The sequence below is a fragment of the Pleurodeles waltl genome, chromosome 6 (genome assembly GCF_031143425.1).
Source record: "Pleurodeles waltl isolate 20211129_DDA chromosome 6, aPleWal1.hap1.20221129, whole genome shotgun sequence".
NCBI classification, from domain to species: domain Eukaryota; kingdom Metazoa; phylum Chordata; class Amphibia; order Caudata; family Salamandridae; genus Pleurodeles; species Pleurodeles waltl.
Window position 1 is genome coordinate 1,670,003,109 of NC_090445.1, and position 21,671 is coordinate 1,670,024,779.

The 21,671-nt window shown below is 43.7% G+C and overlaps 1 protein-coding gene across 1 annotated transcript in view; it reads right to left on the bottom strand.

Moving 5' to 3' along the window:
• The window catches only part of C5 (complement C5), a 234,277-nt gene that overhangs the window by 62,935 nt on the left and 149,671 nt on the right, over positions 1 to 21,671 (bottom strand). The window contains exons 24-27 of the mRNA XM_069241656.1: positions 20,730 to 20,942; positions 19,070 to 19,145; positions 17,490 to 17,646; positions 9,982 to 10,077 (exon numbers count right to left, since the gene is read on the bottom strand). Of these exons, the coding sequence (XP_069097757.1) occupies positions 9,982 to 10,077; positions 17,490 to 17,646; positions 19,070 to 19,145; positions 20,730 to 20,942 (542 nt within the window). The remainder of the gene's footprint in view (positions 1 to 9,981; positions 10,078 to 17,489; positions 17,647 to 19,069; positions 19,146 to 20,729; positions 20,943 to 21,671) is intronic.

Consider the following 21,671-nt stretch of genomic DNA (forward strand, 5'->3'; position numbering starts at 1 on the left):
AACCAAGAAAGATATATCTTATCAAGATTTAATTACTTGCTGGGCGGATCCCCCCCCCCTTGAACTCCTTCATTCTTCTGGCTGATTCAGCTATGACGTACTACAACAAAGAGGATGATTTTTACCAGAACACTCCTGAAGTGCCTATGGAACATCAAAAGGAGGAGAGATTAGTTGAGGCCCTGGGACATCACATCCAAGAATCTGTCAATCAGGCTCTCATAAAGGCTTTGAAGCCGTTTTCTCAGCCCCTTATGTGATTTGGGCAGTGTGAACTCTTGGGGAGACCCCCCTCGGAGAATGCAGCCAAAAATGACCAGATACCAGATGTGGGTATAGCCCAGAGAATCCCTATGGGTCATGCTTCTTCTGCCAAAATACTAGCAGATATGGCAGCTTCTGTACTGAAAGACCATGAATATGGGCACTATTCTAACCTAGACTCCTCTGGGTGTTTTTTCTCTTTGCCGTCATCAAGAGCCTGTGATTCTTCCTCTTCTGATTCGTTGGAATCAGATAAAGAACGTGAAGACCCAAAACCGGCTAAACGCAAGAGGCAAACGCACCACACAGATGAGTCTCACACATTAAAAAATCTATGCTTTCATCCAGATAATATTATTCACCCCTTTCTACTGAATGGATTCCCTGCCCAGAGGTTGCCCATTACGTCCAAGACAAATTGCAATAGGTCTTTGATAAGGACATTTGCAGTACTCTGCGCTCTGAGTGTCCCCGGCCTACTCTTCCAGGTAAAGTGGTCAACACCCCATAACCGTATCCTAGTATGGCCACATTCTTAAAGAAATTCACGAAGGACCCTAAGAAGGGTTTTGACAGGGCTTGGAAGGGATGCCAGGACAAGCTTCTGGACATGGGCAAAAGACTCCCACTCACCTTTATACCCTGAAATGGTTCTGGAATGGGCTCAGAGAGCCATTTGTATTTTAGGCATCGCCAACTGCACAGTGACCTCAGAAAGGCAAAAGTCTTTCCTCGTGCGTATTGAACCAAAGTTGGCAGAATTGGCCTCTGTGGAGGCTGGCTCTTGGGCGAATGGTCAGCTATTTGGCGATAAGTTTGGTAAAGATTTGGGGAAATATGTTGCAACTTTTTCAGCCTTGGATAAAGCGCTGACGTCCATGAAGAAAATGTTCAGTGGAGGCCTTTCTGTCAGGGTCGGACTCTTCAGAGGTCGAGCACTGGCCGTTTGGAACATTCCAGGCTTTTAGTGGCTAGCCCCGAGGTCAGGGAGGCTATCAATCTTCCTCAACCCTCTACACCACCAAATCCCTGAAAGATCATGGACGAACTTATAGAGGTGGCAACCAAAGTGGTTTCAACGCAGCAGACGCTGCCCCAACAGGTGAGAGTAATCCCATTTTCAGAAGAAATTCTAGGGGGGAGGATACAGTGGCATGTCACCGCATGGCAAAGTAGCTCTCAGGACCAATGGGTCCTTCAGACAGTTCGAGGCTACAGGCTGAAGTTCTATTCCACACCTCATCAGGTTGCTCCTCCTCGTCCCATGCATTTTTCCCACGCAGAGAGAGGTTTCATAGACAAAGAGATCACATCTTTGCTCTCCAAACAAGCGATTGTCAAGAAGACTCCACATCCCAGGGGTTTTGTCAGCATGATTTTCTTGGTACGAAATAAAAGTTGGTGCTCCCGTCTGGTGCTCAACCTAAAATCTTTCAACTCTTGGATAGTGTATTGTCACTTCAAGATGGAGGGTATCCATCTTTTACGAGATCTGTTACAAGAGGGCGATTGGTTAGTACTCTTAGGTCTAAAAGACGCTTATCTAACAGTCCCCATTTACTCCCCGCACTGTTGTTTTCTCCAGTTTAGCTGGCGAGACCAATGGTTTGAGTTTACCATCCTCCCATTCGGCCTTTCATCAGCCCCTTGGTGTTTTACCAAACGTTTACGTCTGGTGGTGCAGACCCTCAGAGAAAAAGGGATATGCCTTATCATTTATTTAGATGATGTTTTAATTATGGCTCAAAGAGAAGACACTGTTCAGTTACATCTGTCTTGGACTGTCCAGCTCATCCAGGACTTGGGGTTCCTGATCAATTCAGACAAATCCAGCCTGTCCACGTCTCACTATATTGATTTCTTAGGTTTCTGAGTGGATTCAGTTCTAGCTCATAAGTCTTTCCGTCTCCAAGGGGAGAGCGATCAAGAAAGAGTTGAGGAGAGCCCTTGTCTCTCCGACTATATCACTGAGGACACTGGCTCGCCTAGTCGGTCTTCTAGCATCCTCAATTCAGGCAATTTTTCTGGGTCCCTTGCATTACTGGGCCCTCCAGCGCCTCAAGATCTTGCACCTTTGCAGAGGTCTAGCGTACTCAGAGCAGATCCTGTTATCGAACGAAGCTCGAGCGGAGATAACTTGGCAGTTCAATCATATGGATGTGTGGAATGGCAAGGCCATTTTTATGTCCTCACCGGAGATGGTGATAGGATCAGATGCCAGCCGATGGGGTTGGGGTGCGCGTTGTGGATCAGTGAAGACCAGGGGTCGCTGGACGATGGAGAATCTGAGTCTCCATATCAATTGCCTGAAGTTTCTAGTGGGGGGTTTTGCGATTCGGTCTTTGCCGCCCCTCAAAGCGACCTGTTGCATTCTGCTTCATATGGACGTCTCAGCGGTCTATTATTTTATTCGGCTAGAGGGCACCAGGTCCCGTGTACTAGAGGAAATTGCCAAGGAGTTCTGGAACTTCTGCCTTCAACATCACATAGAAGTGACAGCAGAATATATTCAGGGGTGTTCCAATATGATAGCGGATTGGAATTCTCAATTTCTGAGGGATGGCAGCAATTTGATGCTGGATCGCAAAGTATTTCTCAGTCTCAATCAGTGGTGGGGTCCTTGTCTGATCGACCTCTTTGCATCTCACCCGAACCCGCAACTTCTGCTTTTTTACAGCTGGAGACCGGATCCTCTGGTGGCGGGATTGGATGCATTTCTACAGACATGGCCAGAAGGTCCTCTTTATGCCTTTCGCTCCTTTCGCCTTGATTCAGAGAGTACTTTCTCAGGTACGGAGGAGGTCGACGGAATTGGTCATGGTGACCCCTCTTTGGAAGGCTCAGCCTTGGTTCCTAGTGGCAATGCCCTTGACATGTGCCCTTCCGGTTCAGATCCAGTCTCATCCGTTGCTACTCTTGGACCCGACGGGCCTTCCTCATCCATTAGTAATAGCCGGACACTTGTCCCTCATGGCTTGGAGACTTTCAGGTGATGTTGGCAAGTGCCTGGAGTTTCCGAAGACGCTATGTTTTCCTTATCCCAATCTTGAACCCCTTTCACTCATAAGCGATATGAGTCTGCATGGAAGAGATGGGCTGGTTGGTGTGCAGAACGGTGCGTTGATCCTTTGGTGACAAGCATTAACATGATTGTTAATTTTCTTTCTGATTTGGCGTCACAGGGATTGGCATACAGAACTATTAATAATTTCAGATCTGTGATTTCTGCGGCTCATATGCATTTGGAGGGTAAACCGGTAGGGGAACATTCTTTGGTTTGTAAGCTTCTTAGAGGCATCCCCCACAACCCAGATATTCAGATTTATGTAGATGTTGTTTTATGTTTCTTATGGGTGTGGCTTTGTAATGAAGACTTGTCTTGTAAACAGTTATCAGCAAAGCTTACCCTTTTTTTATGCCTCATACCCTGCAGGCGTGTGCCAGATGTCAGAGCTCTGGATTTATCTGGTAGAGTATTTACTCCTTCAGGAGTCTCTTTTACTATTTTTAGATGTACCAAAACAGCCTCACGTTGCATTTCTTACCCAGCGTTTTCTTATAATGCAAAACGATGTGTCGTACAATGTTTGAAAGCTTACGAGGCTTTCAGAGACACTCAGGGTCAGTTCTTAATCTCACTACCGAACCCATATAAACTGGTGTCTTCAGCTACTTTGGCAAGATGGGTTAAGTGGATCCTAGGGGAGTCTCAGATTGATATTACTAAATGTGATGTGCATTCTGTTAGAGGGGCCATGGCATCCAAAGCCTTTTGCATAGGCTCTCATTCAGAAGACATCATGGCTGCAGCAGACTGGTCCTCAGAGTCTATCTTTAAGGTATTTTATCATAAGCCTATTGTTGATGTGGCTTCAGCAGTGGTTAATCATCTTTAAAATAGCATAATCTGAAGGCTCCAGTTCTGCCATAGATTAAAAAATGTTCTAGCTGTTGCATCAAGAATTTTCAATTCTATTGAGGACAAGGAGGCGAGGGTTGTCTCACCCAGTTGTATCAGATAAATATGCTTAATGTTATGATGATGTTATGTTAAGTCGGAATGTTAAAATTCATACACCCACCAGTTGGATTTCATGATTATCAAGAATGATGTTATTAGCATGTCTCTTTGCTTATAGGTTCGGACAATAAATGAAGAGACATCAAATTTCATCTGAAGCATGAAGTTCTGGACAACATTTTGGAGTAGATTTAAGCATCTGGAGGTCTTTCTGAATACACAGTGGTTCCAGTATGGTTGGAGATTCATGTTGTTAAATATTCTATGGTTTGCAAAGAAAGAGGACGGACTACGTTGGCAGTGACATATATACAGAGGGACCAATAAGGGATTGGTCAGCGTATGGACTACTGTTGTTCATTGGAAATTAACTTCTGATCTTGTTAACTTTTGATTGGTTGCTGTGTTTTTACAGTAAAGAAAGAGATAGCATAATCCTCGCCTTCATGTCCATTATAGAATTGAAAATTCTTAACGCAACAGATATAAATGTTTTTATTTCAAAGAGCAATTACTATCCACATTTCTTTTAGAATGTTTTTGCTAATTCATCGCCTGTGGGTGCCTGATGTGACGCTCTCACATGGAGATGAAGCACGCAGTTCCTGAGACACATGCACCAGTGGGTGTGGAAGAAATAAAATAATTTTTGTGGTGCACAGTAGTGGTAAATATAAGAGCTGAAATAATGCCAGCCCTCTTTTACAATACTTGGGGGTCCTTGTGGACCGCCCACTAATGACGTAGGACAGGGTCATGTTTTGAAGTAGCCATGGGCGTGTACAACATCAGCCCAAGACCTTGGAAACACTTTTTTCTGAAGCTGTCATGACCCGACCGCCACTCTTTCCCAAGTCGTCACAGGGTGGGGTGTGGTCGGAAAGCATAACTGACCCCACCAAACCATGTTACAAGTCGGGAATGTGAGGGGATATTTAACAACTAAAGCACGTTACTAATGTTTTTTGCGAAAACACTTTACTGTGATTATTGTATTTACTGCAGTAATCACAGCACAGTATATTCCCCAAAAATAAATGTTTAAAATCTGACATTGCATACTCATGACAGTGAACTCTGTGACGTTGAGTCACACTGTGCCAGGTACTATAAACAGAATATACTCTGCATGCTTCTGCTCAGTGTCTCTGTTTATAGCACTTCAGCTGGTAGGAGAGCTCAGTGTTCACTTTCAGTTCTGTGGAATTAAATCGGACTGGGACTGGTGTGCATCTCCGTCCGCGACATCAATCCTACTGCACCTCAACAACCGCAAGGCTGGGACAGGACGAACTACCAAATTGGGTAAGTAAACCAAGGGTGACCGGCGGACATATTTAAATATGATCTGCAAAAATTAACTAAAAACTAGGGGGCGGACTTAAGAAAAGTGGCGCTGCACCAAGTGCAGCGCCACTTTCCGTGCACCCCTTAGTGCAAGGATAAGATACGGTGCACCATGGCGCAGGTTAGGGGACAATAGCGCCATTTCTATTGACACTGTTGATGTACTCTGCAGAAGTCACGCCAAAATATTACAGAGTACATAGGGGCCCATTGCATTCAATGGTGTGCCCCCTTTTAACTCCTGCTCTAAGCAGGCGTTAAAAATGCTGACACAAATGACGCAAGGAAATCTCTTAGATTTCTTTGCACCATTATTTCAGCCCCCCTAATGGGGAAACACCCCCTTTGCATACATTATGCCTGGCGCAGGCATAATGTATCGCAGGGGTTACAAAGTGGTGCAATGCATGCATTGAGCTACTTTGTAAATAAGGTGATGGGATTTTGGCCATTTAACAAAATATTAGCATTCAAAAAATGGCGCTAAAGTCTCGGTAGATGGTGCTAGGGTCTCTTAAATATCCCCTTAAGTGCAGAGCAGCGTTGATGGAATACACTGGTTGTATCCCTGATAAATTTGGGGGTTGCCTACATATGGATAAAATGTCTGATATTTGGGAATGCACGAAATGAACCATCTCAGTGGTAATCACTAATGCTAATCTTGGCTGATGTTCTTTCAAAATAGAATACATTAAACGTGTTAACACATTGACAGGCCAATTCATTATAGTGAGCTAAATTCCATTTAGCGATCCCATTTCTACTTTTGTTGCACTTGAATGTTATATCTTCCCATTCTGCCATTCAGGGAAACCTTCATCATAACCCTTATTGCATCTCAAAAAACAGATAAGTCACTTCTCTGACATAAGAGTAGTGATTTGTGTTTTGTATTTCAATGCACGGTCTGAAAATGGGGGTCTGAAGCTAATACATCAGCTTCAGAGGACCAAAAAAGATGGTGGCATGGCAGAAGACAGTCCACAGTATACATTTTCTTTTCCCTGCTGCTCATTCTTGTCTGCAGATTTGACACAACTGTAAAACACAGATGGTGCAATTGCATAGCCGACCATCACCTCCCATGCCTGCTGAAAGTATGTGATGAACACAGGCAGGGCATTCCAGTCCATGCTGGCAACAGTTCTGTAAGAGCCTCTGTCTTCATGGATGTTGACAGCAGACCTCACAGTGCTCCTGCTTTCATAGCACCTGGAACACTGCCCTTTGGGTGAGAAAGGAAGGGATGACCCAGAGAGAGGTGGAGAAGAGTAGCCAAATGCCAAATATGTTTTGCCTTCGCGGGGTGCTTCTTTGGTCTAGTGAAGGATGAAGGATGGGGAGGGGAAGTGATGCCAGATATGCTTGATTATTTTAAGGGCTAATAAGGGTTGTGATGGAGGCAGGGTGTTGGAACACCAAATGGTCCCTTGTATGAAGTGGAGGCATATAAAGGGTGATGGGTTTTGGTGGAAAGACACAGACATATATTGATATATGACATTGGGCTAAAAAGGTGGAAGTGGGTAAAGAGTTGCATGATGAGCATGGACACCCCATGACCCCAGTTCCTCTGTGCAGCTTATGAGTGCAGAACCTTTCAAGGATATTGACTTGTGTGGGATGAGTGGCATTAAAAGTTCAACTTTTAGTCCATTTTTTAAAGAAATTGTGTTTAAAATTGCATAATATACACAGTTTTATAAAAATGTTCTCAGCCCACTCCCCACACCCCTATCAAATCCCTTTCAGAACGGTTGGGCTCACTTGCAAAAACTGTTTAATTTCGCCCCACCATTTTAAAAGCCCATCAGCCACCCCTGCCAATCAGGGCAGTGACCTTTACCCACTAGTCACCATAAAAAATCCTTGGACCTACTGCACTGAGCATGGTCTATGCAATGAAAGCCCTTTTGTTAGAGATAGCACAAAGTGCTTAATTTGTAAACAAAAACATGCCCAAAGCCCTCCTCTTAATCATGCGATTCCTGCAATTAAATGTGTGAACACGGTGTAGAGATACTGAGGCAGTATAATCCTGAAGCCCTCTCGGGCCTCTTCAATCCATTTACAGCCCCTCCCCGCCCCTTCAGCTCACTCTTGGAGCTTCCTCCCACTTTGACGCTTTTTTGTTCTTCTCTTCCTGTTTCTTTCCCATATGTGTATTTTTGGTCGCAGTAAATGCTTGAGGCATAAAAATAAATTCCGGCCCTCAAAAATAAGTTCCGGTGCCCCGCACCGGAAAGCAAAAATTATGCACTGACAGCACAGAACAACTTCAAATCGAATCATGTAAGGAAGGAGGATCAATCACCGTGCGGGCGGGGCCAACTTCCGCTCCATCATTAGTGATTCTTCAAACGCTTTCTGAAGCTCTACTTTGGTCTAGAGACAACCGCGTTGTCAACTACACCCAAAGAGTTGTGAGAGAAGTCTCTGACAGGCAGTAGTAGTTTAAAGGAGACAAACAAACCTTTATATCACTGGTTTCGTAACTCGAATGTTGTGTTTTTCCTAATTAGTTAGTGACTTTCCAACAAATTGTTTGGTTACACAAGCACGTAATGCTGCTTCTCGCCAGCAGAGGCCGCTCGTACTGTACATTTCTCATAGCTGACTGTGCCTAAATATTATAATAATAATATGGACTTACGTGGCACAAAAAATTGATGCGCGAATTTGCCCGCTGGAAACAGGTAGGGTAAATTTGAACCTGAATTATTTGATAACAATTTGTATTTTAATGATGATTTCATATGGTGTAAATGCTGACATCTTGAAAATAGCAATAGCGTCTCAACGCCATCGCAATCAAAAGCTATGTTTTTGTACGCAACACAAATAAAATGCACCGTAGCGCCTCATTACAAATCGAAGCACCGAGATAGTTCGTTCAAAAATACTAAATTCCCTTAATCACTTGGGATTCTGCTTTCTGTTATTTATTATGCAGAATGGTAGACGAAAACTTGTGGGAACACAGTAAAAGAGCCGCCAGAAGAAGGTGGCACTGAGCCCCCTGCACGGGAAGATAAGTTAAATAATAGTGACTGTAGGCAGCCACCGTAGGCAGGGGTGTAGCTACCATTGGTGCAGCGAGTGCAGTGGCACCTGGGCCTATTGAAACCTAATAATAGATGTATTTTACTATGGCAACAGCTGCCAGGACCCTGGCATCCTTGCTGCACTACTAGCCATTGGGCGCTATTTTACAGTGGTACCAGATTGCAACAAAGGCCTTAGAATAGCCCTGATGCTAACTGAGAACATAAAACACCAAAACGGCAACATTTCATTTTTCCTGTGGCTTCAGAAATCCTTGTAACAGAGCTGACTGAGGGCAGTGCTGAGGGTACGGAAACTTATGGCATTGCTGCTGGATGCTCACTGAAGGTGATGCAAGGACAAACACACTAGGACTCACCCACGCACTCGTCTCTAGCAAACTGGACTACGGCAACGCACTTTATGCCGGCATCACCCAGAAACTGCAATCAAGACTACAAAGAATCCAGAATGCAGCAGCCACATCTCCTCCCACCTCAGAGACCTACACTGGCTCCCAGTCAACAAGCGCATCACATACATACTCCTGATCCACACCCGCAAGGTACTGCACAACGTAGGACCGGCATTTCTCAACCACCGCCTCGCCTTCTACGTACCCAACAGACAACTTTGTTCATCCCAGCTCACCCTCGCAGCCATTCCCAAGATCCAGAAATGCACAGGAGGAGGAAGATCCTTTTCCTACCACACAGCCCAGACACGGAACACGCTACCTCTCAAAGTCAGGCAGACCGCATCACTGAAGCAGTCCAGGAAGGACCTCAAGGCCTGGCTCTTCGACTGAGCAGTACGCCCGCAAACAGCACCTTCTGACCCAATGAGTGATTAGCCACACTTTAGGTATGTAACATAGCAGGGGATTGATGTACTTGGGGGAGTGTGGTCCATTTGCATGTAGACAATTCATCATGCTGGGGAAATGCCTGCCTGGCTGTTAAATAATATGATTGCATGGGAGTCCAGTAGCGGTCCCTTTCACCTCAATGCCCTCCACCTATTCCCACACAAATATATAATGCATCCTTGTATATTTTTTTAAATATCTCAACATCATCATTCTCAAAGAGCCAAAGTTTGAACTTTTCTAGCTTGAATAAAAACATGCTCACACATTTCTGTTATTTACCAAGACATGAATGGTTGGAAGGTGAAACAATAATAGTAAAATAATATTCTGTATATACTGCTTTTTAGGAGTCTGGTGACAGTGAGATGACCAACGTTTTGCAATCAGTAGCCATCCCATGCAATAAAAAAATAACTGGTCTGGTACATACCACTATCGAACATATTTTATATGCTTTCTGAAGTCCAATGAGTGCGAATGCTGTCAAGTACAATGCTTTTTCCTTTTCTTGTGTGGGTAACGTACCCTGTAATGAAAAGTCAAAATACACAGTCAGTGAAAGGGGTCTGGATGGTCTGCAAAACACCATCAGCATAGCACCAATATTTAAGAAGTACCTCGATTGGAACACCTCAGACTTAAAAAAATAATACTCATTGCCACTATCTGTGGATGTCAAGTAGGAAAAGTATTGGCGTATATAAAAAGATTATGGGAGCTTTTGAGGCAAAGGAGTAAACTTTGTAACTTACAACTTTACAAGTGCGAGTGAGAATTTGCATCCCTGAGCATGATTTATGGGTGCCAGAACGCATCCCGACGACATTTCTCAACTTAGGTGGTCGTTCATGCTTGAGAAAGCTGCAGCTTGAGTAGAAAATCTACTTGAGTGGCAGAAAGAAGCAGAACCCTCTGCCGCAGCACGTGGTGCCATTTGTGCTGATATTACAGCACGGAACAAGCTCCCGGTACTAAAAATCACCATGAGCAGTGCAACGTGCCCAAATTCTGCCAGCTCAATTTAAACTTAACTGGCTCTCACTAAATGTCATAAGGTAAATGTAAACTCAGGCCCATGTTCAAGAAATGGACATAGAGCTTGAGTGGTGCATTCAACAGAATCATAAAGCTAGTAGCCAAAAATGTTGTGAAAAAGCACAAGGTATAGTTACCAACACTGCTCATATATTCCAGCCTCAACAAATTACACACTTGTGCCTATGTCAAACGCAAAATGAATTGCATTTAAGGACATGTATGACCTTTAGGGTCAATGTAATGATCTAGGATGTTCAGGAAGTCCCACAGGAGACTGGAGGCCCCACAGCAGTGGAAGCTTCCCCACTGACTTTGTACTCCTGTGGTACTCTTTCTGGTACTTACAAATTGGCTCCCCTGTGTGGTGCGGACTATTCACCAGAGTCTACCTCAGCACATTACAAAGTAAGGGGCATGTTTATGAGCCCTGTTGCGTCATGCTTGCAACATGCAAGGGAGTGCAAATGTTACGCAACTTAAAATAGAGATTTACGAAGCCACACAAGGCCACTTTGTATGGCCCTGAGTGGCTCCATAAAATTGTAGTAAGGCATTGCAGCGCAAATCGCTGAGTTGCCTTACTTTGGCCTGAGAAGGCATTCCATGCACTTTGCGTGGCTGTTCCCACGCAACTCCCACAGTTTTCAACGCATTCCCAAATTTACCAGAAGTGGTAGACCTGAGAATGTGCCAAAAAGATACACTAGAAAGACGAATATGCCTGTCAGGATTGTTTTTGTGCAGGAAGGTGTCCATTCCTGTACAAAAACAATCCTGAATGCAATGCGGGCACCCTTGCACCATGGTGCTTGGGTGCCAGCATTGGCACTAGGCATTCTATTGTGCAGCAGTGCAGGGGGAAGGACAGGAATGCACCGTATTGCCCTAAATACGGTGCTTTCCTGTCCTTTTCCTGTGACTTAGTGCATCACAGCAAGGTGACTTCCTGCGCTGCACTGCGTCACGTTCTCATAAATAGGCCCCCTAGAGGTTTAGTAGCCAAGGGCCCCCAACCTTGTGCTAATCTTCTGAATCATCCAGAGAAAGAACAGCTACATTTTAACTGTTACACTATAAAATTCTAAAGGCCATATTTATGAGAAAGTGGCGCATTAGTTCCGATGCACTACTTCTCTTGTGTCGCCCTTGCCCCACCTAACGACACCATGGCTGTGCCGTATTTACAATATGGTGCACCATGGCAGTCATTACTACAACAGTGTCAGAATTAAAATTGACGGAAGAATTGGTGCAGTGAAATCTAGTAAATTTCACTGCTCCATTATTTTGGGCCTCCCTGCATCAGAACGCCCCCCCTTACATACATTATGCCTGGCTCAGGCATAATGTGGCCCAAGGGGCTGCAAAGTGGTACAATGCATGCATTGTGCCACTTTGTAAATCTGGCACTGGGAAAGGCCACCTTAACGCCACCTTTGCCTAAAATAAATGATGCTATGGCAGTGCTAGGGTGGTGCAAATGGCATGCAAATATGCCCCTAAACCCTGCCTTTTTATCCTAATCATGGTAAAGCCTCTGTGCACCACCCCATCGTGAGCATTCAGGACTAACTTCTATGTGGTTGATGTTGTCTTTTATGGTAAGGGAAGCACTTTGCAGTCATCTGCCAGATGAAGGAAATGTGGTCATAGCCAGGAACTGATTTTGAGTAATTCACATAAAGGAAAAAACAGGGGTCCAGTGAGATGGAGAAGGAGAAGAACCTATCTTGTTCAAAAACTGCAATACTTTATCACTCATAGTTTTTATTATGTTATTTTGACACAAATATACTCATTTACAGAGTGGCTATCGGTTGGTTGGTAGATGTTAGAAGGATATCACCTAAAAAGTGACTGAAACATGTTATGTTTAAATCACCAGCAAATCTCAGCCAACATCTAGTGGAACAAAAGTGCATTTTTTGTAATAATTCTGAAATAAATCCATGTAATAAAATGGATTATTGCTGTCACATTGCTTTGTGGCACTATCCCACCAACCCATGGACATCTCAAGAGCTTTTCCAGGAAACATCAGAGGACTTTGTACACACCAATCTAAACAATGGCAATACCAATAGGTCTAGTTTTAAAGGAATATAGGGCCAGATGTAGCAATTTCCGATTTTGCGAATTGGAAATTGCGAGTCGGTGCGACTCGCTATTTCCGAGTCGCAAAATCGGATGCAGAACGGTGTCTCAGACACCGTCTGTGAATCGCTATGGGGTCGCAAAGACCCACCTCATTAATATTAATGAGGTGGGTCGCATTTTGCGACCCCTTAGCGATTCCTTGCACTCACAGGGATGGTGGCCTGCTGGAGGCAGCAGACCTCCATGTCTGTGACTGCTTTTTAAATAAAGCAGTTTTTTTTTTGTATTGCAGCCCGTTTTCCTGAAAGGAAAAATGAGTTGCAATATAAAACAAATAACGAAACCATTTGGTTTCGTTTTTAAGAGTAGGCAGTGGTCCAGGCAGTGGTCCATTGGACCACTGCCTGCTCTGAAAAAACATTTATGGCAACATTTTGCGAATGGGTTACCACCAGTGTGACACTGGTGGTAACTTCAAATTGCTTTGCTACCGCGTTTGTGGTCACAAAGCAATTTAGCATCGCTGTGCGAGTCGCAAATAGGAAGGGGACACCCCTTCCTATCTGCGAGTCGCATTCACAAATGAGCATTGCGATGCGTGTTTTGCATGGCGCAAGCTGTGATTTTCGCAGTTTGCGCCATGCAAAACGCTACCTACATCTGGCCCATAATACCATTGGTTCTGGTTTTAATGGAATGTTGCCTTTTAATGTAAAGCAGTACAAGTACATAGCATGGCAACAGATATGTATTTGAATGGATTCAAAGGACTCTAGAATAATATTGGTTTAGGGAAAAATGTCAGGTGACAGTACACTGTGAAGCCAGACCTAAATATCCATGTAGGTTAATGACTGCCCTTTCCCATCTCTGCTGCTGCCAGAAAAAAAGCACCATAAATGATTTAGTTACCTAAGACACCGTACTAACAATGCATTGTCATTTGTGTGCTCCTGAAACTTCAATCTCCGGCAGCTAGATAAATGCACAAAATTATTAAAGCTGTGTGGCGGGCAAGCATTTTTTGGTGGAAGCATACAAGTTCTGCCCAATCAAAATATGTTATCCTTGCTTCCAGCATGTGGGTAGAGCCAAGGCCCCTCTCTAGGGATCCTCACATAGGTGTCTGGTGACAGATGTGTTGTCAAGCTACACCACAAAAAGTCTAATGTCTAATGAAGTTAGCAAATCTCACCTTGCGTTGCATTCTCTTTGCCTACCTTTTGAAGCGTGTTGGACATTGCACTGCTACAGGATCACACTGCTGCACTGAAGGCAGCCCATGCTACCATTAAAGGGTCTCAGCATGCCACATTCTAGCTGTCTCAGCCCAAGATATAACATTCAGCCTGTCCCGTTCAATTTGATTGTGATGCCAGTATTGCAAGATATAATCAAGGTCAGTGGAATTATGTGACAGGGGAGAACAAAGTTATACTGCAGTGCTGTATACAGTGTTGATTAATTATGTGCCAAGAAAAAACAAATATGCAGCGCAATGTTGCCCAATTTGTGATAGTATGACTTCATTAATTTATAATTTTTACACTTCTTAGCAGTGCCTGAGCATAGGTTTTACCCCATTAGTACCTGTTGAATACCCAACTATAGTAAATATAGTAATAAGTAAGGGTGGGCGAAAGTTCACAGACTTTTGCCCGCTTCGTGTTGTGTTTGGAGCGCAGAGTTCCGGAAAAACTCAACCAACAGCCACGTGCAGAGTATTTTCTTGTGAACGATTCACCAACATTAAATTGGTGAGTGCGAGGGAGAATTTGCATTCCCTAGCATGATTTATAGGTGCTAGAATGCCTCCTGGCACGATTTCTCAACTTAGGTGGTCGTTTGTGTTGAGAAAGCTGCTGCTCAAGGAGAAAATCTACGCGAGCAGCAGAAAGAAGCAGCCGTTCATGCTAATATTACAGCACAGAACAAGCTCCCGCTGCTAACAATCACCACGAGCGGTGCAACGTGCCCGAAATCCGCCAGCGTGCAGAACTCCATGGAATGTCGCAACGTTTTTATGTATATCTGTGGAATTCCGCAGGGAGAAATTACGCAAGTTTCACTCAGGCATAGAAATACGCAACAAAAAAATTGACAGTCAATCTTAGTGTAGGGCTTTCCACTGTGTGGGGTGTTACCGTGTTATTAGTAACATTTGATCCATTTGAGCTACAAACACATTTCTTTGTTAAAATCTGCAGATTATCGGGGGCATAGCTTCAGAAGGGGGTGTTTGGGGTGTTACACCCCCTAAAATATTTATTTTCCGATGAATAGCTGGGTACAGGTGCTCTCAGCCAGGTATGGTGAGGTTTCTGTTGGATTTCACCCGGGATTTTTACATACACGCAGACAAAAACACACACAAACTCACTCCCTTGCTCTCTTTTGAAAGCATTGAAAAAGTTGGTCATTTTATATATTGTATTTTCTCTCACTTAGTGCTCCTGCAAATCTGCGTTTCTTTCCCTTTCCACTGCCCTATAAGCCCCTCTCATGCGCCCAGCTTGTCGCGTAATGTATTTTAACTTTGTATGCCAGCGTCAACGTTGGAAAATATGAAGTACACCCCTCCACCCCCTCACCCCAAATTTTGCTGACCAAGTTACGACCCTGAGATTATACAGATAACGGATAATGTAGCACATGCAAAAAAAACATTATTATGTGGGACTCTCCACAGCCTCAAAATTGCATAATTCCAGTTGTCCTAGATATAAACCAAGCCCTTAACTCATTAAATAATGCTGTTTGTATCTACATGCTTAATGTCCCAACACAGTTGGATCAGAAAATAATTTTCGCCATAATTAACATGTTAATACCTTTAAAAATATATTTATATTTCCTGAAGATGATCTGGTGTTCAGACCATCCAAGCATGGAAGTCATTTAGGGATTGTGAGGGGTCGCAGCTGCGACCCCAGCTTGCCCATTGCAACCCCTGGCCCTACCTCTGCGACCCCTGGCCTGAGAGGAGGCAGAATAAGTGCCAGGAACACAGGGGTAGCTCGTCCTTATGAATGTTGCTTGGGGCTCCAGTTCCTTGATTTCAATCAGTTTTTTTAATTACACTAATAGTGAATAATGCATTATTCACTATTAGTGTAATAAGAAATGGAGTACCAATAGATGGAACATGACCCTCCTTGGTAGCTGAGATAAGTAAAAACACACTTTTAAATGTATGCATGCTTGCGGGTGAGAGTGTGCTTATATGAGATAGAGTGTGTGTATGAGTGAATGTGTGCTTGTGTAAGCATGTGTGTGTGAAAGTTAGGAAGAAATGGCACGTGATGTCACTTCCCCCACCCCTGGAATTTTGATGAATTGAAGGTCCATGCATCCAAGGTCGAAACCTTTCCACTTTCATGTAAAAAGATGTAGTTAGACCCGATGCAGCGTGTTTTATTGCAGCTATTCCAGAAGCACTTCTCATCTGATGTTGTACACCGCAATACTCGTTTGTCTCATATCTCCCACTACCCCTTGGCTTGTTCTGACTTGTGTTATACACATAACCCTATAATGCTGGAGCACTGTTTACCCTAATACAGCTCATAAGTGGTTGTTTCACAAGTCATATCCATACATCATTTTGCACTATGTAATATATCCTATGGATCCTAAAAGAGGCATTTTTGACAGTGCTGTTAAAATCATGGGCCAGATTTACAAGGCCCTTGCGCCTCTTAGTGCCAAAATAGCGTCATTTTTTTATGTTACTGTGGCCTTAAGGAGGCCATTCTCCCTCGCCATATTTACAAAGTAACAAAATGCTTGCATTGCGCCACTTTGTAACACCTTGCTCCAAATGTACCTGCGCCATAACTGGGCTGCAGCGAAGGGAGGCAGCTGCTGAAGACAAGAAGGCTCGTCGCCGTCGGACGATGAGGAGAGGAAGTCTCTTTGGTTGTCGTTGTTTGTGCACATTGGTGCTGAAACAAGGACTGAAACAGCAGCTTTCTCTGCCTACGGCCATCCTGTATGCACTCAGGCTGGACCCTGCTTAGCGCTTCTGAGATGGGCGCATTCAAGAGGACTCTGCGGGCATGGGACTCTGGCTTCGTGGAATTCCACTGAGTTTTTTTTTCTAAGTCCCACAATTCCAGGAAGCTGGACTCTGTTCACACCTCCCAGACCTAGTATTAGGTTAAAGGAGTTTTTGAACTATACGAGGCCCATTATGGTTAATTAGACAGTGCCAGAGTTACAAATAATGGGGGTCTTGGCATGGAATTATCAAGGATTACAAGTGAAGCCCTGATATTCCCTGAGAAATGAGGACTTACAAAGGAAATCTGTAATTCTGACTCTGAGTCACACATTCATTCTTCAATTTAGAGAGAAAAGGCGATTTCATCTTCTATCAGCCACCAACCAAAACTTCCGGGTGAAACACCACAGGCCCATGCCCCCCCCCTCTGATGGCACAATCCCATTGGAGCTGCCAAGGGGCACTGCTGGCTACAACAGAATCAGGTATCCCCTTACAATGATGGCCCATGAATTTATTTTCCTTCATTACACCTATCCCATTAGACCCTTCTCCTCTTTAGGAGTATTCAATATATTCAATGGATAACCATCTATAATAAACATACATTTGGAGTCGGCCATTCACACTACATCATTATTTCCATTATTTTAATTTGGAAAAGTGCGTTAGGCTGCTAGCCATACTTAATGAACATTTATCCACAGTGTTATTCAACTTTCAGTGTTCAGAACCAGTGACATTTTTGTGGCCTTGCAACTGATGTCTAAAGCAATGATGTGATTCTCCACTCTCCTCACCTGTAATTTCACTGGAAAGTAGCCCGATTGCTCCACGAAAGAGCCATCTGGCCTCTGGCTGTCAGTCAGCCAGGTGAGAGTGTTGCACATGGCCATTTGATCCAGGGGAACATACTGTTGAACTTGCCCCAGAATCCTTAGGGCAAATGCTGTTAGCCTGCAATGGAAAGTGTAATGAGAGGTTGTAATGTACAATGACTAACACTCTACCTTTTATACTTGATAAATTGGATAACGTGACACCCATCATTCCCCCCAGAGGTCAGGGATGAATCTCAAAATATCACTAAGGAGCAAACAAACTTGTATTACATTTACATTGATAGGGTGCAACAAGCATGCAGACATGGTGGCATGTCTTTTAACCGGTTTTATAACCCTAGGATGCAAAGATTAAAAATAGTGAATTATTGCGTCAGTGCTAAAAAAAGGGACAAAACAACTGGAGGCAAAAAAAGAGAAAGGGGGCATTTAAGTATGAAAGGTTAAGAGCAGAGCTTAATTTTTGGGGATCAAGACTCATTTTTCATCATTAGAAGAAATTTGAAAATTACATCAGCTTTCCAGAAAATATTAACCATAAATTACTGAGTAAATAACGGCGTGCTTAGTAAACCCGATAGTAACAATTGGAACCACAGAAATTATTTTCTAAATTCCAAAAAATGCACAGGCCAAACACATAGAAATTATTTCATTTCCTCACCTAAAAGCAGTTTTTTTTTGTGGTGGAGCGAAAGTCAAATTTAGGTGAGGCACAGAAAAGTGGTAATCTAGCTATTATGAGCCTGGGTCTCCATGGTGGGCCTTCAAAAGGTATTTATCAGCACCATGGACATTATCCGATTGGTTGTGAAAAGGGCTTATGAAATTGCATTTTCTTTCACTAAATGTCTCAAAATTACATGCAATGTACACAAAATTTCACAGAATGATTCCTGGATTGTGAAACCATTCTGCTGTTTTTGTGTATTGTGTCTTTTTGGCTTCAGTCGTGTGGAGACACTGAATTCCTTTTCTACACAACATGACCACTTCTAATGCTTGCCCTGATTCATCTGACCTAGTTTGCCAGGAGAAGCACATGATTTGTTTCTCTAAGGGAGGGAGCGAGTACATTGACATAGGATTCACTAAAAAGCCCAGGTAGGTCGCTCACACACAAACGGCATACTTCAATTATCTATCTATTTATTTGATTTACAATGCGCCGATATCTTACCAAGGCCGCTTTGCAGCCCCCTTGTAGCCTTCTGTGCTTGCATAACCGGGAAGAAGTACCTGAAACTTCTCACTAGGATCCTACTCTCTAGCTCTGTTTTGTCATCCGTCTGCAGGGGTGTGTATCTTATCTCAAGCATGGACAACATAGGTCCAGGACTGCTGGAGCCCTGGCAGGCTTTCAACCACTGACTGCTTAAGTTAATGCATTTAAGGATAATAGAGTGGCAATTGGTTTTAAGTTGATTTCATGAAAATCCAGGGAAGATCCTAATCTCTAATGCATACTGCTTTGATGTTTATATACCATAGTCTCAGTCAACTTCAGTTCTGATCAATGCGTATTTTTTTCTACTCACCACATACTTGGCTCGCGTCCCTTCCACATGCTGTATGAGAAGTCAGGGTTTCTAAAAGACAGGATGCTTAGAATACCTAAAGAAGATCAGCGTAGAAAGAAAATAAAGATTAGTCCACATCTCAGTTCTGTTAGCACCATGATCACAAATGAAAGTTAAGCAAATGTTTACCTGGAGCTCTAGATGTGCGGGTTTGATGGAATGAAAAGTGTGGAGTGGAGAAAAGCAGCAAGACATTAAAGCCCATATTTATCCTTTTTTTAGCGCCGCATTTGCGTAATTTTGTGACGCAAAAGCCGTGCAAACTTGCAAAATACAATTGTATTTTGTAAGTTTGCACCGTTTTTGCGTCCAAAAGTGGCGCAAATGTGGTGCTAATAAAGTATAAATATGGGCCTAATTTTCTCACAGCTGCTCCTTCGTTTTTGGAGAAAGCGAGGTCAGAGGCAGATTCACGGGGGGAACGAGCCCTCTTTGACGCTTTCATCAATTGGACTGTGTGGTCTGATCCTGCCTGAGCCGAAAGGTCACCTTACGGACTAAGGGCCTGATGTAGAGTTTGGCAGCAGGGTTTACTCTGTCATAAATGTGAGTAATATCCCGTCTGCCGTATTACAATTCCATTATAGCCTATGAAACTTGTAATACAGCGGACGGGATATCAGTTACTGTTGTGATGGAGTAACCCCCTCCACCAAACTCTAAATTAGGCCCTCAGTCTATATGCTTGCTTTGAGCATTCATGTGTTACAGACAATGATCTCCAGTAAAGCATTACCTCACCCGCTCTGTTTCTTCTTTATTCCACTTCCTTCCTTCCGCAGCCCTTTTTTTCTCCATGCCGCCCTGGATACCCATGCGCAGGGTTTTCCATTTTCTTTTTGCTCTGCTCCCTTCTTTGTACAAGGGCGAAGCACACATTGCCGGTATACCTAGTGGCTCGGCCAATGGAATACAGCAATAATCTGAGTTTTGAGGGGCCCATCAGGTCACTGGGCCCCGGTGACACTCCACCAACTTTACCAATGGAACTAGATTTCGGCAGATGGGATATCCATCACCGTTGTGACTGACGAACCAGTTCACAGAGTTCTAAATCAGGCCTTAAGTCTCAAGTAGTCATTCAGGGAACTAGGCTGACTCCTCTTTCCATTTGAAAAGTAAATGCTAGTGTTGAGTTCTGTTTTAAGGGAATGTACCTTGGGGGGGCTCTGTTTCAAGAGGGGCTGAGGGAGTTGTATTCGATCCTGTCTTGTTTTTTTATTACAGTGACAATAAAAAGATTTCAGCCTAAAACATAATTTTGTTGTGGGTTCTAATTTATAAAACAATATAGTGGTGCACAAGCCAGCAAACTCCAGTTTGCACTGTATGATATCTGTAGACAACATTTGTACAGTCCTGACATCCAATACACAATGTCATCGCCTTGCACTTTATACTTTCTGGTCCAATAGCAGATAATGTGACCTATCACATAAAGAAAGATCTTCGCAGTTTGCAGCGTGTGTGTTAAATGCATCGCGTACGCTGATAATAATTGGTGACCTCTAATACTGGTGCAAGACCAATTCCCATATTGATGGATAAACATAAAATATAGATGAACCTGATCTTTAATAAATTTAACACTGTAAAACTCCTTGAAAAGTTGCCTTACCTTCTTTCATCTGTCGTCGCATGTTTGTCCTTGAAGTTAAGGACAGGGGACCAAGGAGTTCCCAGTCATCCAGGGCCTCCAAGTAATGGAAGACATAGAATATTGGCACTACTCTCATAAGCTCTGTCTCGGCGCTACCTTTTGGTAGATTGGTGAGCAGTTTCACGCCCTCGGGATTCAGAACAGCGGAGATCACGTCACCCAGAATAAGGCCTGTACACGTGAGAATGAGAACATCTATTACAATATCTTCTGAACATGGGAACGTGCTGAAAACGTAAAAACCTTTTTCTTGGGTTCTAAATGTACCTGGGAATAAGCACAACATTGAACGCCAAACACAGAGCTCATGGTGCAACCTTTACTCTAAGGCCACTGGAAGCAGACAACTAAAGTAACTAGTAAGAGGGGCAAAAAGATTCCAAGCTAAGAAATAAAAGTTGTGTATTTCAGCAGTGAAGCAAGCTGTGCAGACCTATTACCCCCACAATGCACTGCTGATGGCCTCACACGACTAAGCATGTGACATCACAATAGCATGGATGATGTCTATCATAAGCTAACATACTTACTGCATGACCAGTGTTTGGGAATCAACACCCTGTCTTGATATTGAAATAGGCATATTCCATGCATGTCCCCTGACAGGCTCTTTTGAGAAAATGTTCTCACATTAGAAATATTCTAATTTGCACCGCCCTCCCACACACCTATCAGGGGCGGTTCCTCCGTTAGGGTGGAGGAGGGTCACCCCCCCCACCACCACCGGTAACTGCAGCTGCAAAACGTTTAAAAGAAGACGATGATAAACTGAGTTTATTATTGTTTTCTTTTAAATGGGCAGAGCCACAGGGGTGACGAGCACACCACGCATGTACATTTGGCCAGCCATCGCAGGCTGGCCAAACACACATGCGCACTGTGCTCTCTCCAGCCCGGCAC